This window comes from Entelurus aequoreus, linkage group LG06 (genome assembly GCF_033978785.1).
Source record: "Entelurus aequoreus isolate RoL-2023_Sb linkage group LG06, RoL_Eaeq_v1.1, whole genome shotgun sequence".
Lineage (NCBI taxonomy): Eukaryota > Metazoa > Chordata > Actinopteri > Syngnathiformes > Syngnathidae > Entelurus > Entelurus aequoreus.
Window position 1 is genome coordinate 59,829,241 of NC_084736.1, and position 18,992 is coordinate 59,848,232.

The window sequence follows — 18,992 nt, forward strand, 5'->3', positions numbered from 1 at the left end:
GGAATTGCAAACTTCCTGTTGATTTTTGCTGAAGAATGTCAGTGTATGAAATCTAGGTCTAAGTGAGACCTGCATAGAGGTTTTTGTTTCATGTCTCTACGACATTCCTACTGGAAGTTACAGGCAGTTTTGTCTGTTTTCTTCCGAGGAGCAGTTTTGTCTGTGTTTTCTTCCTAGAAGGCGCTAGAGCGCAATTTTGAGTTTTGGTGTTTGGTTTTTTTATTAGATCGCAATTTTCGCCAGTCCTGATGTGTGTGTCCAGTTTGGTGAGTTTTGAAGCATGTTAAGGGGGTCAAATTACAGCTCAAAGACGCAAAGGTGACTGTTTTTACTAAACTTTTGTTTTGAAGGGGGAATTGCAAACTTGCTGTTGATTTTTGATGAAGGATGTCAGTGTATGAAATCTAGGTCTAAGGGAGAGCTACATAGAGGTTTTTGTTTCATGTCTCTACAACATTCCTACTGGAAGTTACAGGCAGTTTTGTCTGTGTTTTCTTCCTAGGAGCAGTTTTGTCTGTGTTTTCTTCCTAGGGGGCGCTAGAGCGCAATTTTGAGTTTTGGGGTTTGGTTTTTTTATTAGATCGCAATTTTCGCCAATCCTGATGTGTGTGTCCAGTTTGGTGAGTTTTGAAGCATGTTAAGGGGGTCAAATTACAGCTCAAAGAGGCAAAGGTGACTGTTTTTACTAAACTTTTGTTTTGAAGGGGGAATTGCAAACTTCCTGTTGAATTTTGCTGAAGAATGTCAGTGTATGAAATCTAGGTCTAAGTGAGAGCTACATAGAGGTTTTTGTTTCATGTTTCTACGACATTCCTACTGGAAGTTAGAGGCAGTTTTGTCTGTGTTTTCTTCCTAGGAGCAGTTTTGTCTGTGTTTTCTTCCTAGAAGGCGCTAGAGCGCAATTTTGAGTTTTGGTGTTTGGTTTTTTTATTAGATCGCAATTTTCGCCAGTCCTGATGTGTGTGTCCAGTTTGGTGAGTTTTGAAGCATGTTAAGGGGGTCACATTACAGCTCAAAGAGGCAAAGGTGACTGTTTTTACTAAACTTTTGTTTTGAAGGGGGAATTGCAAACTTGCTGTTGATTTTTGATGAAGGATGTCAGTGTATGAAATCTAGGTCTAAGTGAGAGCTACATAGAGGTTTTTGTTTCATGTTTCTACGACATTCCTACTGGACGTTACAGGCAGTTTTGTCTGTGTTTTCTTCCTAGGAGCAGTTTTGTCTGTGTTTTCTTCCTAGGGGGCGCTAGAGCGCAATTTTGAGTTTTGGGGTTTGGTTTTCTATTACATCGCAATTTTCGCCAGTCCTGATGTGTGTGTCCAGTTTGGTGAGTTTTGAAGCATGTTAAGGAGGTCAAATTACAGCTCAAAGAGGCAAAGGTGACTGTTTTTACTAAACTTTTGTTTTGAAGGGGGAATTTCAAACTTCCTGTTGATTTTTGCTGAAGAATGTCAGTGTATGAAATCTAGGTCTAAGTGAGAGCTACATAGAGGTTTTTGTTTCATGTTTCTACGACATTCCTACTGGAAGTTACATGCAGTTTTGTCTGTGTTTTCTTCCAAGGGGGCGCTAGAGCGCAATTTTGAGTTTTGGGGCTGGGTTTTTTGATTAGATCGCAATTTTCGCCAATCCTGATGTGTGTGTCAAATATGGTGAGTTTTGAAGCATGTTAAGGGGGTCAAATTACAGCTCAAAGAGGCGGCGGTATAATAATAAAGAAAGAATAAAACCTTACAATTACAATAGGGTTCTCTGTCCCAAAGGGACATTCGGTCCCTAATTAGCTAACCTCAATGAACCCAAAAATACCTTAAAATAAATATATTCTCACTAATAACAAGTGCACTTTTATTGTTAGAAAAAAAAAAGACCTTTTTGCTCAATATGTTGAAAAATATTCTTAAATTAAGTAAATGCTAGTGCCATTATCGTGACATTGCCTTGCATAGGAGAGTTTTAACTTGCACTTACAGATGTAGCGACCAACTGTAGTTACTGACAGTGGGTTTCTGAAGTGTTCCTGAGCCCATGTGGTGATATCCTTTACACACTGATGTCGCTTGTTGATGCAGTACAGCCTGAGGGATCGAAGGTCACGGGCTTAGCTGCTTACGTGCAGTGATTTCTCCAGATTCTCTGAACCCTTTGATGATATTACGGACTGTAGATGGTGAAATCCCTAAATTCCTTGCAATAGCTGGTTGAGAAAGGTATTTCTTAAACTGTTCAACAATGTGCTCACGCATTTGTTGACAAAGTGGTGACCCTCGCCCCATCCTTGTTTGTGAATGACTGAGCATTTCATGGAATCTCTTTTTATACCCAATCATGGCACCCACCTGTTCCCAATTTGCCTGTTCACCTGTGGGATGTTCCAAATAAGTGTTTGATGAGCATTCCTCAACTTTATCAGTATTTATTGCCACCTTTCCCAACTTCTTTGTCACGTGTTGCTGGCATCAAATTAAAAAGTTAATGATTATTTGCAAAAAAAAAAATGTTTATCAGTTTGAACATCAAATATGTTGTCTTTGTAGCATATTCGACTGAATATGGGTTGAAAATGATTTGCAAATCATTGTATTCCGTTTATATTTACATCTAACACAATTTCCCAACTCATATGGAAACGGGGTTTGTACTATATGAGTACAAATTTTCTAGTGTTTCATTGAAAATAAAACAGCAAAGTTCATTTGGCTGTCATTTGCTTTAATTATGAGACGCAATTGTGATAAAGTCATGATTTTTTTTTCATGCTGGAAATAAGAAATCATTACTTTGAAAAAGCAGTTTTATACTTGTGCGTGTTGACGACACAGCTTTGCAACAGTTGATATTCTAGTTTCAAGCATGTTTTACTCAATATAGGTCTTAAAATCTCAGCAACAAGCTGTAATATCTTACTGAGATCATTTAGGACTAAAACACATAAAACAAGTAAAACACTCTAACATAAAATCTGCTTAGTGAGAAGAATTATCTTATCAGACAGAAAATAAGCAAATATCACCCTTATTTGAGATATTTAATCTTACTTAGATTTCGGTTTTTGCGGTGTGATGCGTCATGAAAGGCAAAGGTGCTCATCATACCTGAGCTTTGAGCTAATATTTTGACTCAGACCGTACACGGGAGTCTGGCTGCCATTATCATCAACATTAACACTCATGTTCAGAGGATGCCCTTTGAAGCTTAGCTCGGCAGAGGAGGCAGCAGTCCGCGGGGGAGCCGTGCGATGTGTGCAGCCTTGACTCGCCAACTGAAGTGAGGAGGAACATCTGTTGCTGCAACATCACTTTCATGTGTGGTCACACAGGCAAGGCCCACTTGGGACGCAGGCGAGATAGATGGCAGACAGTCCGGCTAAATGAGGCAGATGGGAGGGACCATGGCGGATGTCTTGAGTATGGGGCCAGGGAAAGTAACTGACAAAAGAAAGAGATACAAGCCGTGTCTGCTTAATGTTGGGAACTCCCTGAGGTCCACCAGCAGTAAAACAACATGCTGACTCTTTACTAGTTCTGTCTGATGAGAATAACATATATGTGTGAACAACACCCACGTGGGTCCAAGCTCTGCATATGTAGCCACTACACTACACACACATGCAAGTTGTTTGGTGGGCCGTTCTCTCAGTCCGATGACAAACTGTGATCCCAGAGAGATGGGGACTGATTGTTGCGTGACATGACTTGGGAGGCCATGACACGGCTATTGTGGTTTAGTGTTCTGGAGACTTGACCCTTCTCTTACCAGTTGGTCTTAGTGTCATATAGTGTTGTCCCGATACCAATATTTTGGTACCCGTACCAAAATTATTTCGATACTTTTCGGTACTTTTCTAAATAAAAGTTACAGTTTCAATGATGGAAAGGACAAGGCAGGTATAAATAGACTAAATATAGCGATATAAAAAAGAACATATATACGTAATATTTACATAATATATGTACACTGCAAAAACTGAAATCTAAGTAAGATTAAATATCTCAAATAAGGGTGATATTTGCTTATTTTCTGTCTGATAAGATCATTCTTCTCACAAAGCAGATTATATAATAGAATGTTTTACTTGTTTTAAGGGTTTTGGTCCTAAATGATCTCAGTAAGATATTACAGCTTGTAGCTGAGATTTGATGACCTATATTGAGTAAAACATGCTTGAAACTAGAATATCAACTGTTGCAAAGCTGTGTCATCAACACTCACAAGTATAAAACTACTTTTTTAAAGTAATAATTTGTTATTTCAAGCATTAAAAAAATAAAATCATGACTTTGACACAATTTTGTCTCATAATTAAAACGGATGACAGCCGAATGGACTTTGCTGCTTTATTTTCAATGAAACAATAGAAAATAAGTACTCACATAGTAGTACAGTTGGCACAGTACAGTAAACTGACTGTTTATATTTAAACATTTTAGATGTGACATTTCTAACAATTTTGAACAGAAATAGTTCATGCACATTCAGATAAATTCTTCAAAATTAGAATTAAAACATTTTGGCCGGGGGCCGGGCTGTATATATGCGCACTAGTTGACTGAAAGAGCACGCACTTGGCGTGATGATGTCATGTCATCGATGGAAAAATGCATTTTTAGACCATATGATTTGCCTGAGCGGCTAGGAGACCCCGAGAGTAACAAGCGGTTGCCTTGTTGCCTTCCATTAAGAACAATACATTTATTTTTTACTATAAGTTTGCTGGTTTCAAGAAATGTAATGCCGAGCACATATCATTATGTCTAGATAATGGCACTAGCATTTACTTAATTTAAGAATATATTTCAACATATTGAGCAAAAAGGGCTCTTTTTTTTTTTCTACCAAGAAAAGTGCACTTGTTATTAGTGAGAATATACTTATTTTAAGGTATTTTTGGGTTCATTGAAGTTAGCTAATTTTACTTGTTTTGGAAAGTCTTGACAAGCCAAATTTTCTTGTTCTATTGGCAGATAATTTTGCTCAGTTCAAATAAAATACCCCTCATTTTTGTATTTTTTTTTCTTGTTTTTGAACACTGACTTTTTGCAGTGTACATTATATTATATATACTGATATATTATATTATGTCTATATCAGTGGTTCTTAACCTTGTTGGAAGTACCGAACCCCACCAGTTTCATATGCGCATTCACTGAAACCTTCTTTAGGGAAAAAAAATTACAAAATATTTTTCAAATTCAAGACAAAGTTATATGTTTTTTTATTGGTGCACAAAATGACCCGTGCATGAGCATCACCTTGTTCAAAGAACAAAACCAACGCAGTGCATGAACTCACAACATATTCCACACCTGCAAATCAGATGGACAATTAGAGGGAACATTGTTTGGGTGTATCCATAATACGCCGATAGAGAGAAGTTTTTATTTACACGATGAGTCGGGTGTGACTTGACCTCCACGGCCGAGGCTCCGCGGAACCCCTGAAGCCGACTCACCGAACCCCTTGGGTTTGATCGAACCCCGGTTAAGAACCACTGGTCTATATCATATATACAACATATAACAATTACCATGTACAATATTACAGTAAATGTGACAGCTGCAGCATAAAATAGAGAGTAGATCCAGCAGAAAATAGAAAATAGACATTAAAAACAAGGAGAAGTAGCTAACATACTAGACAACTTGTATTTTAGTAGTAAGTAAGCAAACATAGGCTCCTAATTTAGCTGCTGACATATGCAGTAACATATTGTGTCATTTTCCATTCTATTATTGTGTCTACATTATTAAGGACAAGTGGTAGAAAATGTATTATTAATCTACTTGTTCATTTACTGGTAATATCTGCTTACTTTCTCTTTAAAAAATGTTCTATCTACACTTCTGTTTAAATGTAATAATCACCTATTCTTCTGTTGTTTGGATGCTTTACATTAGTTTTAGATGACACCACAAATTTGGGTATTAATCCGATACCAAGTAGTTAGGACAAGTGGTAGAAAATGTATTATTAATCTACTTGTTCATTTACTGGTAATATCTACTTACCTTATCTTTTAACATGTTCTATCTACACGTTTGTTAAAATGTAATAATCACCTATTCTTCTGTTGTTTCATACTTTACATTAGTTTTAGATGATACCACAAATTTGGGTATCTGATACCAAGTAGTTACAGGGTCATACATTGGTCATATTCAAAGTCCTCATGTGTCCAGGGACATATTTCCTGAGTTTATAAACATAATGTAAATTTAAAAAAAAGAAGATGTTGTGATGCCAAAACATGTTGACGTAATCATTGTAGTATTGACTAGATATGATCCTGTACTTGGTATCATTACAGTGGATGTTAGGTGTAGATCCCCCAATGGCGTTTGTTTACATTTGGACGCCGGTGAGCTACGGTGTGTAGTGAAGCATGTTTAGGTGTACCGGTACTTTTCAGAGGCGGTATAGTACTGTATATGATTAATTAGTATTGCGGTACTATACTAATACCGGTATACGGTACAACCCTAGTGTCATACTACGTACACATATGGCTTAACAACCAGGTGAGGACTGACGAAGAGCAACATGCAACGTCGAATGTTACTGCTCTTTTTCCCATGGTCGAAAGTGTTTGAGGAGCTTGAATCACACCACAGCATGGGGTAGTAAATTTGTGGTCCAAGCTTAATTCCACTCCAAATAAACATCTTATTGTTAGAATTCTGTTGCCTAGCAGAAACACTTATCGCTCATAACCGGGAGAGGTTGGTTTACATTTGTGTATTTCGCATTTATACAACTTTCACTTTGATGCGGTTCAGCTGAACAGAGACCCCTTTCAAGATTACCAGCCAACAATCACCACCCTTTAAACATTTATTTAAAGTAGGGGTATACAACCAAATTGTTCGAGGAACACATTCCAGACTTCTCCCCTCACTATTATTTTCATTTCATTTCTAAAAACACTATAGTGCTCCTGTTGTATAAAGGAACTTGGACCACACAAATTCAAATATCCTTTTGTATCGACATTTTACATTTGCTAGCACACATAGAGCACAGGGGTCCTAAATTTTGATTTGCATAACTGAGGCGGTTCTGATGGAACACCTTTAAGTACTATTTTTTTCGTAATGTGATTGATGTAACAAAGGTGTTGCTGTGCTTATTTACTTCGGATGCAGTCAGTAGTCGTTTGTTCAACTTCTTTAATTATAGCAGTGGTGTTCCTCAAGGTTCCACTTGAGGTCCCCTCTTTTTCATCGTCTGATCGACACACATTTTTGAAGCAAATTCTTAAAAACACTAAAGTGCTTTCATAAAGATAATCTTTGGCTAGCTGCACTGCAAAAACTGAAATCTAAGTAAGATTGAATATCTCCAATAAGGGTGATATTTGCTTATTTTCTGTCTGATAAGATAATCCTTCCCACTAAGCAGATTTTATGTTAGAGTGTTTTACTTGTTTTAATTGTTTTGGTCCTAAATGATCTCAGTAAGATATTACAGCTTGTTGCTGAGATTTTATGACCTATATTGAGTAAAACATGCTTGAAACTAGAATATCAACTGTTGCAAAGCTGTGTCATCAACGCTCACAAGTAGGGATGTCCGATAATGGCTTTTTGCAGATATCCGATATTCCGATATTGTCCAACTCTTTAATTACCGATACAGATATCAACCGATACCGATATCAACCGATATATACAGTCGTGGAATTAACACATTATTATGCCTAATTTGGACAACCAGGTATGGTGAAGATAAGGTACTTTTTAAAAAAATTATTAAAATAAGATAAATACATTAAAAACATTTTCTTGAATAAAAAAAAAGTACAACAATATAAAAACAGTTACATAGAAACTAGTCATGAATGAAAATTAGTAAAATTAACTGTTAAAGGTTAGTACTATTAGTGGACCAGCAGCACGCACAATCATGTGTGCTTACGGACTGTATCCCTTGCAGACTGTATTGATATATATTGATATATAATGTCGGAACCAGAATATTAATAACAGAAAGAAACAACCCTTTTGTGTGAATGAGTGTTTTTTTTGGGTTGGTGCACTAATTGTAAGTGTATCTTGTGTTTTTTATGTTGATTTAATTAAAAAAACAAAAAAAAAACAAAAAAAAAACACAAAAAAAACGATACCGATAATAAAAAAAACCGATACCGATAATTTCCGATATTACATTTTAACGCATATATCGGCCGATAATATCGGCAGACCGATACTATCGGACATCTCTACTCACAAGTATAAAACTACTTTTTTAAAGTAAGAATTTCTTATTTCAAGCATGAAATAAAAAATCATGACTTTGACACAATTGTGTCTCAATAATTAAAACAGATGACAGCCAAATGGACTTTGCTGTTTTATTTTCTATGAAACAATGAGGGAACTCTCCCGAGGGAATCAATAAAGTACTATCTATCGATAGAAAATACGTACTCATAGAGTAGTACAGTTGGCACAGTACAGTAAACTGACAGTTAATATTTAAACATTTAACATGTGACATTTCAAACAATTTTGAACAGAAATACTTCATGCACATTCAGATAAATTCTTCAAAATTACAATAAAAAAAAATTTGGAGCGCATATCGTTATGTCAAGATAATGGCACTAGCATTTATATATATATTTTTCAACATATTGAGAAAAAAGGTCTTATATTTGTATTTTCTATCAAGAAAAGTGCACTTGTTATTAGTGAAGGTATTTTTGGGTTCATTGAGGTTAGCTAATTTGATTTGTTTAGGAAAGTTTTGACAAGGCAAATTTTCTTGTTCTATTGGCAGATAATTTTGCTTAGTTCAAGTAAAATACCTATACTTTTATATATTTTTTCTTTGTTTTTGAACATTGACTTTTTGCAGTGTTTTGCAGAAGATATTAAGAAACATCAGATTGCTCCTGTATATTTTCCAAAATAAATAGACCAACATCATACGACGGTGGGGTTCCAGAATATATAAAACAAGACTAATAGTGAAGGGATACGCCCGGGCACTCAGTCTTTAGCTTTCTGGAAACGTGGCTTCCTAAACAATTAAGTTGAATATCCCTGGTCTATGTCTTTGATCAGTTACAAATGTCTGAAGAAACGAGCCCTGTCATGCAAAATACAAACGTATGCAGTTGAGATGTCCGATAATGGCTTTTTTGCCGATATTCCGATATTGTCCAACTCTTAATTACCGATTCCGATATCAACCGATACCGATATATACAGTCGTGGAATTAACACATTATTATGCCTAATTTGGTTGTGATGCCCCGCTGGATGCATTAAACAATGTAACAAGGTTTTCCAAAATAAATCAACTCAAGTTATGGAAAAAAATGCCAACACAGGGGGTGTATATTGTAGCGTCCCGGAAGAGTTAGTGCTGCAAGGGGTTCTGGGTATTTGTTCTGATGTGTTTATGTTGTGTTACGGTGCGGATGTTTTCCCGAAATGTGTTTGTCATTCTTGTTTGGTGTGGGTTCACAGTGTGGCGCATATTTGTAACAGTGTTAAAGTTGTTTATATGGTCACCCTCAGTGTGACCTGTATGGCTGTTGACCAAGTATGCCTTGCATTCACTTGCGTAGATGTGATTGGGCACGCAAAGGCAGTGCCTTTAAGGTTTATCGGCGCTCTGTACTTCTCCCTACGTCCGTGTACACAGCGGCGTTTTAAAAAGTCATAAATGTAACTTTTTGAAACCGATACCGATAATTTCCGATATTACATTTTAAAGCATTTATCGGCCGATAATATCGGCAGTCCGATATTATCGGACATCTCTAGTTTGCAGTGGACGCTGGCCTTTAGGTGGTTAAAATGTCAATGCAAGGATCAGCCAATGTGTTTTAGGGTTGTACGGTATACATAGAAGTAGTATAGTAGTAGTATAGAACCGCGATACTAATGAATCATATTCGGTACTATACCGCCTCTAAAAAGTACCGGTCAACCACCACTTCGCCCCCCTCCGTCGTCGTCACGTCGTATCATTGCTGGTTTACAAGCAGACGTGCATGTTCGGTAGCACACAATCACGGAGTACTTACAAGCAGACACAGTGTGTAGACAGAAAAGGGAGAACGGACGCATTTTGGCTTAAAAACTAAATATAAAGGTGGAGTTATAACACTGAAACGCCCTCAGGAAGAGGTGCTTTAAGACATGGCTAGCTAGCGGCTAAAGTCCATCCGCAGTCTGCAGTGTTGTAGCTATTTCTAAATTACGGTACCAAAATATTGGTATCGGGACAACACTAAATGTGTTTACAGTGGTCCAAGTTCCTCTATACAACAGGAGCACTCTAGTGGTTTTAGGACATTTCTGCAAAAATGTTGGTCTCCCAACTTTTGAAGTGGGCGGCATAACTCGGTTGGTAGAGTGGCCGTGCCAGCAACTTGAGGGTTCCAGGTTCGATCCCCGCTTCCGCCATCCTAGTCACTGCCGTTGTGTCCTTGGGCAAGACACTTTACCCACCTGCTCCCAGTGCCACCCGCACTGGTTTAAATGTAACTTCGATATTGGGTTTCACTATGTAAAAGCGCTTTGACTCACTAGAGAAAAGCGCTATATAAATATAATTCACTTCACTTCACTTCACTTCACTTGAACTGTCATTCCCCAGCCCTTGGGCCGACAGTTAAATAGACATTTATTTTAAGACTTAAAAGTAGGGATGTCTGATAATGGCTTTTTTGCCGATATCCGATATTCCGATATTGTGCAGCTCTTAATTACCGATACCGATATCAACCGATATCGATATATACAGTCGTGGAATTAACACATTATTATGCCTAATTTGGACAACCAGGTATGTTGAGGATAAGGTACTTTTTAAAAAAAAAAATAGAGATAAATAAATTAAAAACATTTTCTTGAATAACAAAGAAAGTAAAACAATATAAAAACAGTTACATAGAAACTAGTAATTAATAAAAATGAGTAAAATTAACTGTTAAAGGTTAGTACTATTAGTGGACCAGCAGCACGCACAATCATGTGTGCTTACGGACTGTATCCCTTGCAGACTATTTTGATATATATTGATATATAATGTAGGAACCAGAATATTAATAACAGAAAGAAACAACCCTTTTGTGTGAATGAGTGTGAATGGGGGAGGGAGTTTTTTTGGGTTGGTGCACTAATTGTAAGTGTATCTTGTGTTTTTTATGTTGATTTAATAAAAATAAAAAAAACCAAAAAAAAACAAAACGATACCGATAATAAAAAAAAACGATACAGACAATTTCCAATATTACATTTTAAAGCATTTATCGGCCAATAATATCGGCAGGCCGATATTATCGGACATCTCTACTTAAAAGGGAAATATGATATTTTCAAGAGGCTATCAGAAAAGGACTTGAAGATGGTCTGTAAATTATGTATCGCAAACATAACGAAACACAATTAAAACTTAAAGTTACATATCACATCTCCAGCTGAGGATTGATCCCGGTACATCACTAAGGGGGGCGGGGGATGCTTGAGCCTATCTCAACTGCATTCGGGCGGAAGGCGGGGAACACCCTGGACATGTCGCCACCTCATCACAGGGCCAACACAATTTCAGATGAAGTGCCCTGTCATACATTATTAACATTTCCCATGCGCTTATTCTCCCAAAACGGGGTCCCTCCACCAATAGCAGGGCCCTACGCACGGAGAGCGATCTGCGTATAAGTAGGGGCGGCCCTATGTTGACCACAACAAAGTGTGTTAAATGTGGATTAGAACCAAAAAATGACCCCTTTAAAGGCCGTGTAAAGCATATTTTTTTATTTGACTCTCGCAAAATAAGTAATTGCTAGATCTGCATTAATAATGAATCTTAATTTTTTCAACCAGGTGGCAACATAACGTATGCGCAGTCGCTCCAGTGCCACCATTAGGCTTTTTTTTAATTAAATCACCCCTGAAGTAGCTGCCTGAAGACTGTGGATTTTGGCATCTCTGTGACCTTTTCCAGGGTGACATCATCAACTTAAACTTTGGCTACCCTTTTACACCGTAATTACCTTGGACAATAGCAACAGGTCACTGAGGAGGTCACTCGACCTTAGAGGAAGTCTGCCCTTCACTAAGTGCTTTCTTTTTTTAGACCATTCCATCCATTACACGCCGCAGCTCAGTCACCACTCAAAATGCATCCAAACAATGAAAATTGTTCTTCTATTTTATGTATATTTCTGGGGCCGTACTTATCAAACTTCTTAGAATTACTCCTAAGAAGTCTGCTAAGAGTTGACTTAAGAGTAAATAAATTCTTCGCTGAAAGCTGCACTTAAAAGTTAGTTATCAAGCGTCTTACTCACACTTTCAGCGAAGTGTAGGACTGAATCTTAAGTGTCACACTCAGAGCTGAATTACGACATTACTATGTGCCGTAAACGGAGTTTTAGGTGACGTCATTTCTGTGTCCATAGAAATGACCAATCACGGAAGGGAATCCGTTGTCTAAGAATAAAGAAATATCTTGGAAATATTTAAGTGGACAATGGGAGTGTATATTTTGACAATAAACTACAAAATAATACAAAACAAACTAGTCCCCGCCGGCACTCACGCTACCGCTCCCTCTCTTCTATCGCCCACACACTCACTGACGTCACTCACCTCACGGCCACACACATACGCTACTGTCATAACATTTTCTTTCCAATTCATTAATTAGGCAACTAATTTGAAACTGGTGTGGGTGGCTCTATATATACTAGCCCACTGCAGACACATGCAGAAATCAACAAGGAATCGAAAAGTATTAAATCTGTGACAAAAATAATATCCGTCTAAACGATACCGTTTGATCAGCTGCTCGTCATCAAAAAAAAACAAAAACATTGTTCCGTTCCCTGAACGTTCGCGCACGTCTCCCTTGCCTCAGTGCCATCCCCTGCTGGCAACTCCTAACCACTTAAGACACCTCTGAAGGTCTCTTAAATATCGTGGAGAGTAGGAGTGATTCTTAGACTTAAGAACGTTGATAAAAAGCTTTTATTCTTAAGTTTGAGAGTAGGACTAAATTTCGCAAATTCTCAGGACTTAAGTGTAAAATGGCACTCTAAGAAGCTTGATAAGTACGGCCCCTGGTCTCCTTAGTATGCGAGTAGCCTCAGTCTTTGTCTTTATAGTTTTTTTTTAGGTCTGCAGCTATTGTTTTTTAATAATCAAGTAATCTATCGATCAGTTTGTCAGTAATAAAACACACTTTATAGTCTCAATGAATTATTTAGGGACAATATTTTTCTGCTTGCCATAAACTTAAATATTTTTTCTAATAAATGCACATCTTCAATATATAAATTGTATTTTTAACATGTGCATTTATAAAACAAATAGTATATACTGTAAAATAGGGCTGTCACAAATAAGGATTTAGCTCATATGATTAATCACAAAAAAATGTAATTACCGTATTTTTCGCTCTGGAGTATAAGTCGCACAGGCCGAAAATGCATAATAAAGAAGGAAAAAACATATATAAGTCGCACTAGAGTATAAATCGCATTTTTGGGGGAAATTGTATTTATTTTCTGCTGCATATTTCACTACTTCCAGCTTGTAAGCTATGATTTCCTTTTCGGTGCCATTTTTGTTCAGCCCTTCTCAGTTTTTATAAGTTACCGCCAATGTTGAAATGATCAATTTTCATAAGTGCGGAAGTAGTAGCAGGTAGCATCTTTTTTTTCACAATGCACTTCTGCCATGAATTTCTATTGGTTGACGTGTGTGTGTGTGACGTTTGCTGATATACGCCTAGTAGAGATGCGCGGATAGGCAATTATTTCATCCGCAACCGCATCACAAAAGTCGTCATCCACCCGCCATCCACCCGAACCAACATTTTATCAAAACCACACCCACCCGCCACCGGCCCGTTGTTACATATCTAATATAGACGATGCAAGGCATTAGTGAGGTTAAAGAATATATGTATGTCATCCCTATTTAAACAAAAATAAATTAAATAAATAATAATAATTGAATTATAATGAAAATAGACGGTCGCGACGAACAAAGCAGGCTAAATAGCTTTACATTGTAGCCAATCGGAGATGCGCTTCACTTGAAAGCGAGGCCAAATAATTAACACAAAGTAGTATATCTCCAATAGAAAAAAAAACACAATAAACAACGCAATTGCCTTAATTCCTTTGCATTGTAGTGCGCCCAAACAACACGTAACCATCACAATTATTCAGCTGACCGAACTCAATATAGGTTAGACATGGGCTTATTTGGTATAGCCTAGGTAACGTAGACTAATTCGTTTAACATATCCAACCGTATGTCTACTTACTTTTTTTTTTCAGCACTATGCAGGAATAAAATGGTATCTACAGTGCCAGGATTCAGGCGAGAGTGCCTGGCCTCCAAAATGCGCCCTGCTGCGCTGTAGGAGCGCTCACTTGCGGCACTTGTTGCTGGGACGCATAGGAAGGATTCTCTTTATACATTTACTATGTATATATATTTCCGAATTGGTTAAACCGCCACCCGCCCGAATCTTTTTAAAATCTATTTTTTTCGTCATTCATCCGCCCGACCCGCGGATTACCCGCGGACACCGCGGGTGTGTCCGCAGACCGCGCATCTCTAACGCCTAGTCTCTTACGTGAAGTAGATAAATAATATTATTTGATATTTTACGGTAAAGTGATAATAATTTCACACATAAATCGCTCCAGAGTATAAATCCAAACTATGAAAAAAACTGCGATTTATAATCCGAATAATACGGTAATCATGTACCGTATTTTTCGGACTATAAGTCACAGTTTTCTTCATAGTTTGGCCGGGGGTGCAACTTATACTCAGGAGCGACTTATGTGTGAAATTATTAACACATTACCGTAAAATATCAAATAATATTATTTAGCTCATTCACGTAAGAGACTAGACGTATAAGATTTCATGGGATTTAGCGATTAGTAGTGACAGATTGTTTGGTAAACATATAGCATGTTCTATATGTTATAGTTATTTGAATGACTCTTACCATAATATGTTACGTTAACATACCAGGCACGTTCTCAGTTGGTTATTTATGCGTCATATAACGTACACTTATTCAGCCTGTTGTTCACTATTCTTTATTTATTTTAAATTGCCTTTCAAATGTCTATTGTTGGTGTTGGGTTTTATCAAATACATTTCCCCCAAAAATGCGACTTATACTCCAGTGCGACTTATACTCCGAAAAATACGGTATATACGCAGATTAATCACACAATTTGTTTTGACTGTACATCCCCAACTGCTGAGGGTTACTCTACGGTCAGTGATTAGATCAATCAATGCATAAACCAGTGTAAAATTAAGTAAAGGAGGCTACGACTGGTGTGTTCACTGGCAAATTTCATCTGAAAATACACCCAGATGAGACTTTAGATACAATTCTTGCCAGGTTTTGAGCAAATAAATGTAATGCATTCAATTCAAACACTTAAAACATGTTCCTGGGTGACATTCTGACAATAAAGTTGCATTTGTGTTCAAACACTCTGCTTTTTTCCAGGTTATTTTACATTTTGCAAGCAAGTAATAATCTGTGATTAATCATGATTACCGTATTTTTCGGAGTATAAATCGCACCGGAGTATAAGTCGCACCTGCCGAAAATGCATAATAAAGAAGAAAAAAAAAAACATATATAAGTCGCACTGGAGTATAAGTCGCATTTTTGGGGGAAATTCATTTGATAAAACCCAACACCAAGAATAGACATTTGAAAGGCAATTTAAAATAAATAAAGAATAGTGAACAACAGGCTGAATAAGTGTACGTTATATGACGCATAAATAACCCACTGAGAACGTGCCTGGTATGTTAACGTAACATATTATGGTAAGAGTCATTCAAATAACTATAACATATAGAACATGCTATACGTTTACCAAACAATCTGTCACTCCTAATCACTAAATCCCATGAAATCTTATACGTCTAGTCTCTTACGTGAATGAGCTAAATAATATCATTTGATATTATACGGTAATGTGTTAATAATTTCACACATAAGTCGCTCCTGAGTATAAGTCGCACCCCCGGCCAAACTATGAAAAAAACTGCGACTTATAGTCCGAAAAATACGGTAATCAAAATTAAAAAGTGTAATTATTCTGATGAAAACAAATTAATAATTTGATGGCACTAAAAAAAACACTTCGCTCTTCACTGTCACACAGATTATGACACCGTGCAGAAACTACGCACGTATTTAATCTTCATGCAATATGAATTTAAGCATTTTTGTTTATTAGTTACACTTGTGAAACGAGTAATCAAGTAAGAAAATACAAATGTAAGTTTTTTTTTCAAACAAAATAATTCAATTTAACTGATTAAATGTTGGAACCTTAATTGTTTTTGTTTATTAAACAGACTAAAAATATTAATAGACTGACTGCTAGTATTAACAATAACTTTTAAATATTATCCATGCCAGAAAAACACTTTTTTCCCCTTTAGTCGTATATGTTTATAGGGAAAAAAGACACTCGAGGGTACATTTCCCTGCAAAAAGGAAGCACCTCCCATCCACAGAGGCTGTAGATCTTCGCTGACTCATGCACTGTTGTGTTTTTTTTTCATCTCTTTTGGCCCTTTGCCCCTAACCACTCCGCAGGTTCACTGTTTTGCCTTCAGGCTCCCTGAAGATTGTTGATGTGCGCCTGATTGATAGTAAGCTGTACACCTGCACAGCAGAGAACCCAGCCGGCAATGTGTCCCTAAGCTACAATTTACAGATCCAAGGTAACTTTGTGGGTCTTCATTAGAAAGTCACAAGCGCTAAACTCTGTATTTAAAGCGCGTCATGCAGATGGAACTCATGGTCGTACATCACTTTTGATATTTAGTATAAATGGGGAATGTTGGGGTATGTATTTAAATTCTTCTTTTGTCTTCAGACAAGCCCAGGATTCAACCCGCACCCCCACTACTAAAAGCCCTGGTTGGCCAAACCGTCACGTTGCCATGTGTGGTCCAAGGAGAGCCGAGCCCAGAGGTCAATTGGTTTCACAATGGTCTTCCTGTTGGGGTCAGGAACACTTCACCCCTCAAGATACAGAAAGTTGGCCTAGCTGACAAGGGAACGTACCTGTGTGTGGCCAGGAACAGCGCTGGGGAGGAGACCCTGCAGATTACATTGGAAATTCTCGGTGAATGTCTTTACCTTTATACTTTTCAACCTAAAAAGAGTAAACAAAACAAACAAAACCAAGTTTGATACCCTTGTGACTCTTGCAGCACCTTCTCATATACGTTTGACTTTGCATTTACCCGTTTTGTTTTGTCCTCGCAGAGGCCCCGTCCTTTGCAGAACCAGGCGATGCATTCATGGAGAAAATAGCTAACAGCAAAGTCATCATCTCCTGTCCTGCTGAAGGTACAGACAGATTCACACATAAATCAAATGATAAGGTAATGAAAGGGAGGGAGGCCAAATTTGTCTCATTGTTGTATTCAATTTTAAATTTTTTATGACCAAAGTCTTTCTGTACACCAGGGGCCGTACTTATCAAGCTTCTTAGAATTACTCCTAAGAAGTCTGCTAAGAGTTGACTTAAGAGTAAATAAATTCTTCGCTGAAAGCTGCACGTAAAAGTTAGTTATCAAGCGTCTTACTCACACTTTCAGCGAACTGTAGGACTGAATCTTAAGTGTCACACTCAGAGATGAATTACGACATTACTATGTGCCGTAAACGGAATTTTAGGGGACGTCATTTCTGTGTCCATAGAAATGACCAATCACGGAAGGGAATCCGTTGTCTAAGAATAAAGAAATATCTTGGAATTATTTAAGTGGACAATGGGAGTGTATATTTTGACAATAAACTACAAAATAGTACAAAACAAACTAGTCCCCGCCGGCACTCACGCTACCGCTCCCTCTCTTCTATCGCCCACACACTCACTGACGTCACTCACCTCACGGCCACACACATACGCTGCTGTCATAACATTTTCTTTCCAATTCATTAATTAGGCAACTAATTTGAAACTGGTGTGGGTGGCTCTATATATACTAGCCCACTGCAGACACATGCAGAAATCAACAAGGAATCGAAAAGTATTAAATCTGTGACAAAAATAATATCCGCTCTGTCTAAACGATACCGTTTGATCAGCTGCTCGTCATCAAAAAAAAAAAAAACATTGTTCCGTTCCCTGAACGTTCGCGCACGTCTCTCTCGCCTCAGTGCCATCCCCTGCTGGCAACTCCTAACCACTTAAGACACCTCTGAAGGTCTCTTAAATATCGTGGAGAGTAGGAGTGATTCTTAGACTTAAGAACGTTGATAAAAAGCTTTTATTCTTAAGTTTGAGAGTAGGACTAAATTTCGCAAATTCTCAGGACTTAAGTGTAAAATGGCACTCTAAGAAGCTTGATAAGTACGGCCCCAGGTCTATTCAACTAAATTGTTAATTTGCTCCCATTCACTATTATTCTTATTTTGAAAACTATTATCCTTTGTATGAACATTTGTTTTTGGTCTATTACTTTTCCCCCCCAGTGTTACACATTTCAGGAAAATAATTACCGTGTTATGCAAAATACAAGTGTTGATTGCCGTGGATGCTGGCCTATAGTAGTTTATTTAAAGGCCTACTGAAATGACATTTTTTTATTTAAACGGGGATAGTAGATCCATTCTATGTGTCATACTTGATCATTTCGCGATATTGCCATATTTTTGCTGAAAGGATTTAGTAGAGAACATCGACGATAAAGGTCGCAACTTTTGGTCGCTGATTAAAAAAAGCCTTGCCTATACCGGAAGTAGCGTGACGTCAACGGAGGAAGGACTCCTCACATTTTCCCATTGTTTACAATGCAGCGAGAGAGATTCGGACAGAGAAAGCGACAATTACCCCATTAATTTGAGCGAGGATGAAAAATTTGTGGATGAGGAAAGTGAGAGTGAAGGACTACAGTGCAGGACGTATCTTTTTTCGCTCTGACCGTAACTTAGGTACAAGGGTTCATTGGATT

General features: G+C 37.6%; 1 protein-coding gene across 1 annotated transcript in view; it reads left to right on the forward strand.

Annotated features, from left to right (window-relative positions):
• The window catches only part of hmcn2 (hemicentin 2), a 185,769-nt gene that overhangs the window by 65,308 nt on the left and 101,469 nt on the right, over positions 1-18,992 (forward strand). Inside the window, exons 23-25 of the mRNA XM_062051110.1 lie at positions 16,621-16,748; positions 16,904-17,155; positions 17,299-17,382. Coding sequence (XP_061907094.1) covers positions 16,621-16,748; positions 16,904-17,155; positions 17,299-17,382 — 464 coding nt within the window. The remainder of the gene's footprint in view (positions 1-16,620; positions 16,749-16,903; positions 17,156-17,298; positions 17,383-18,992) is intronic.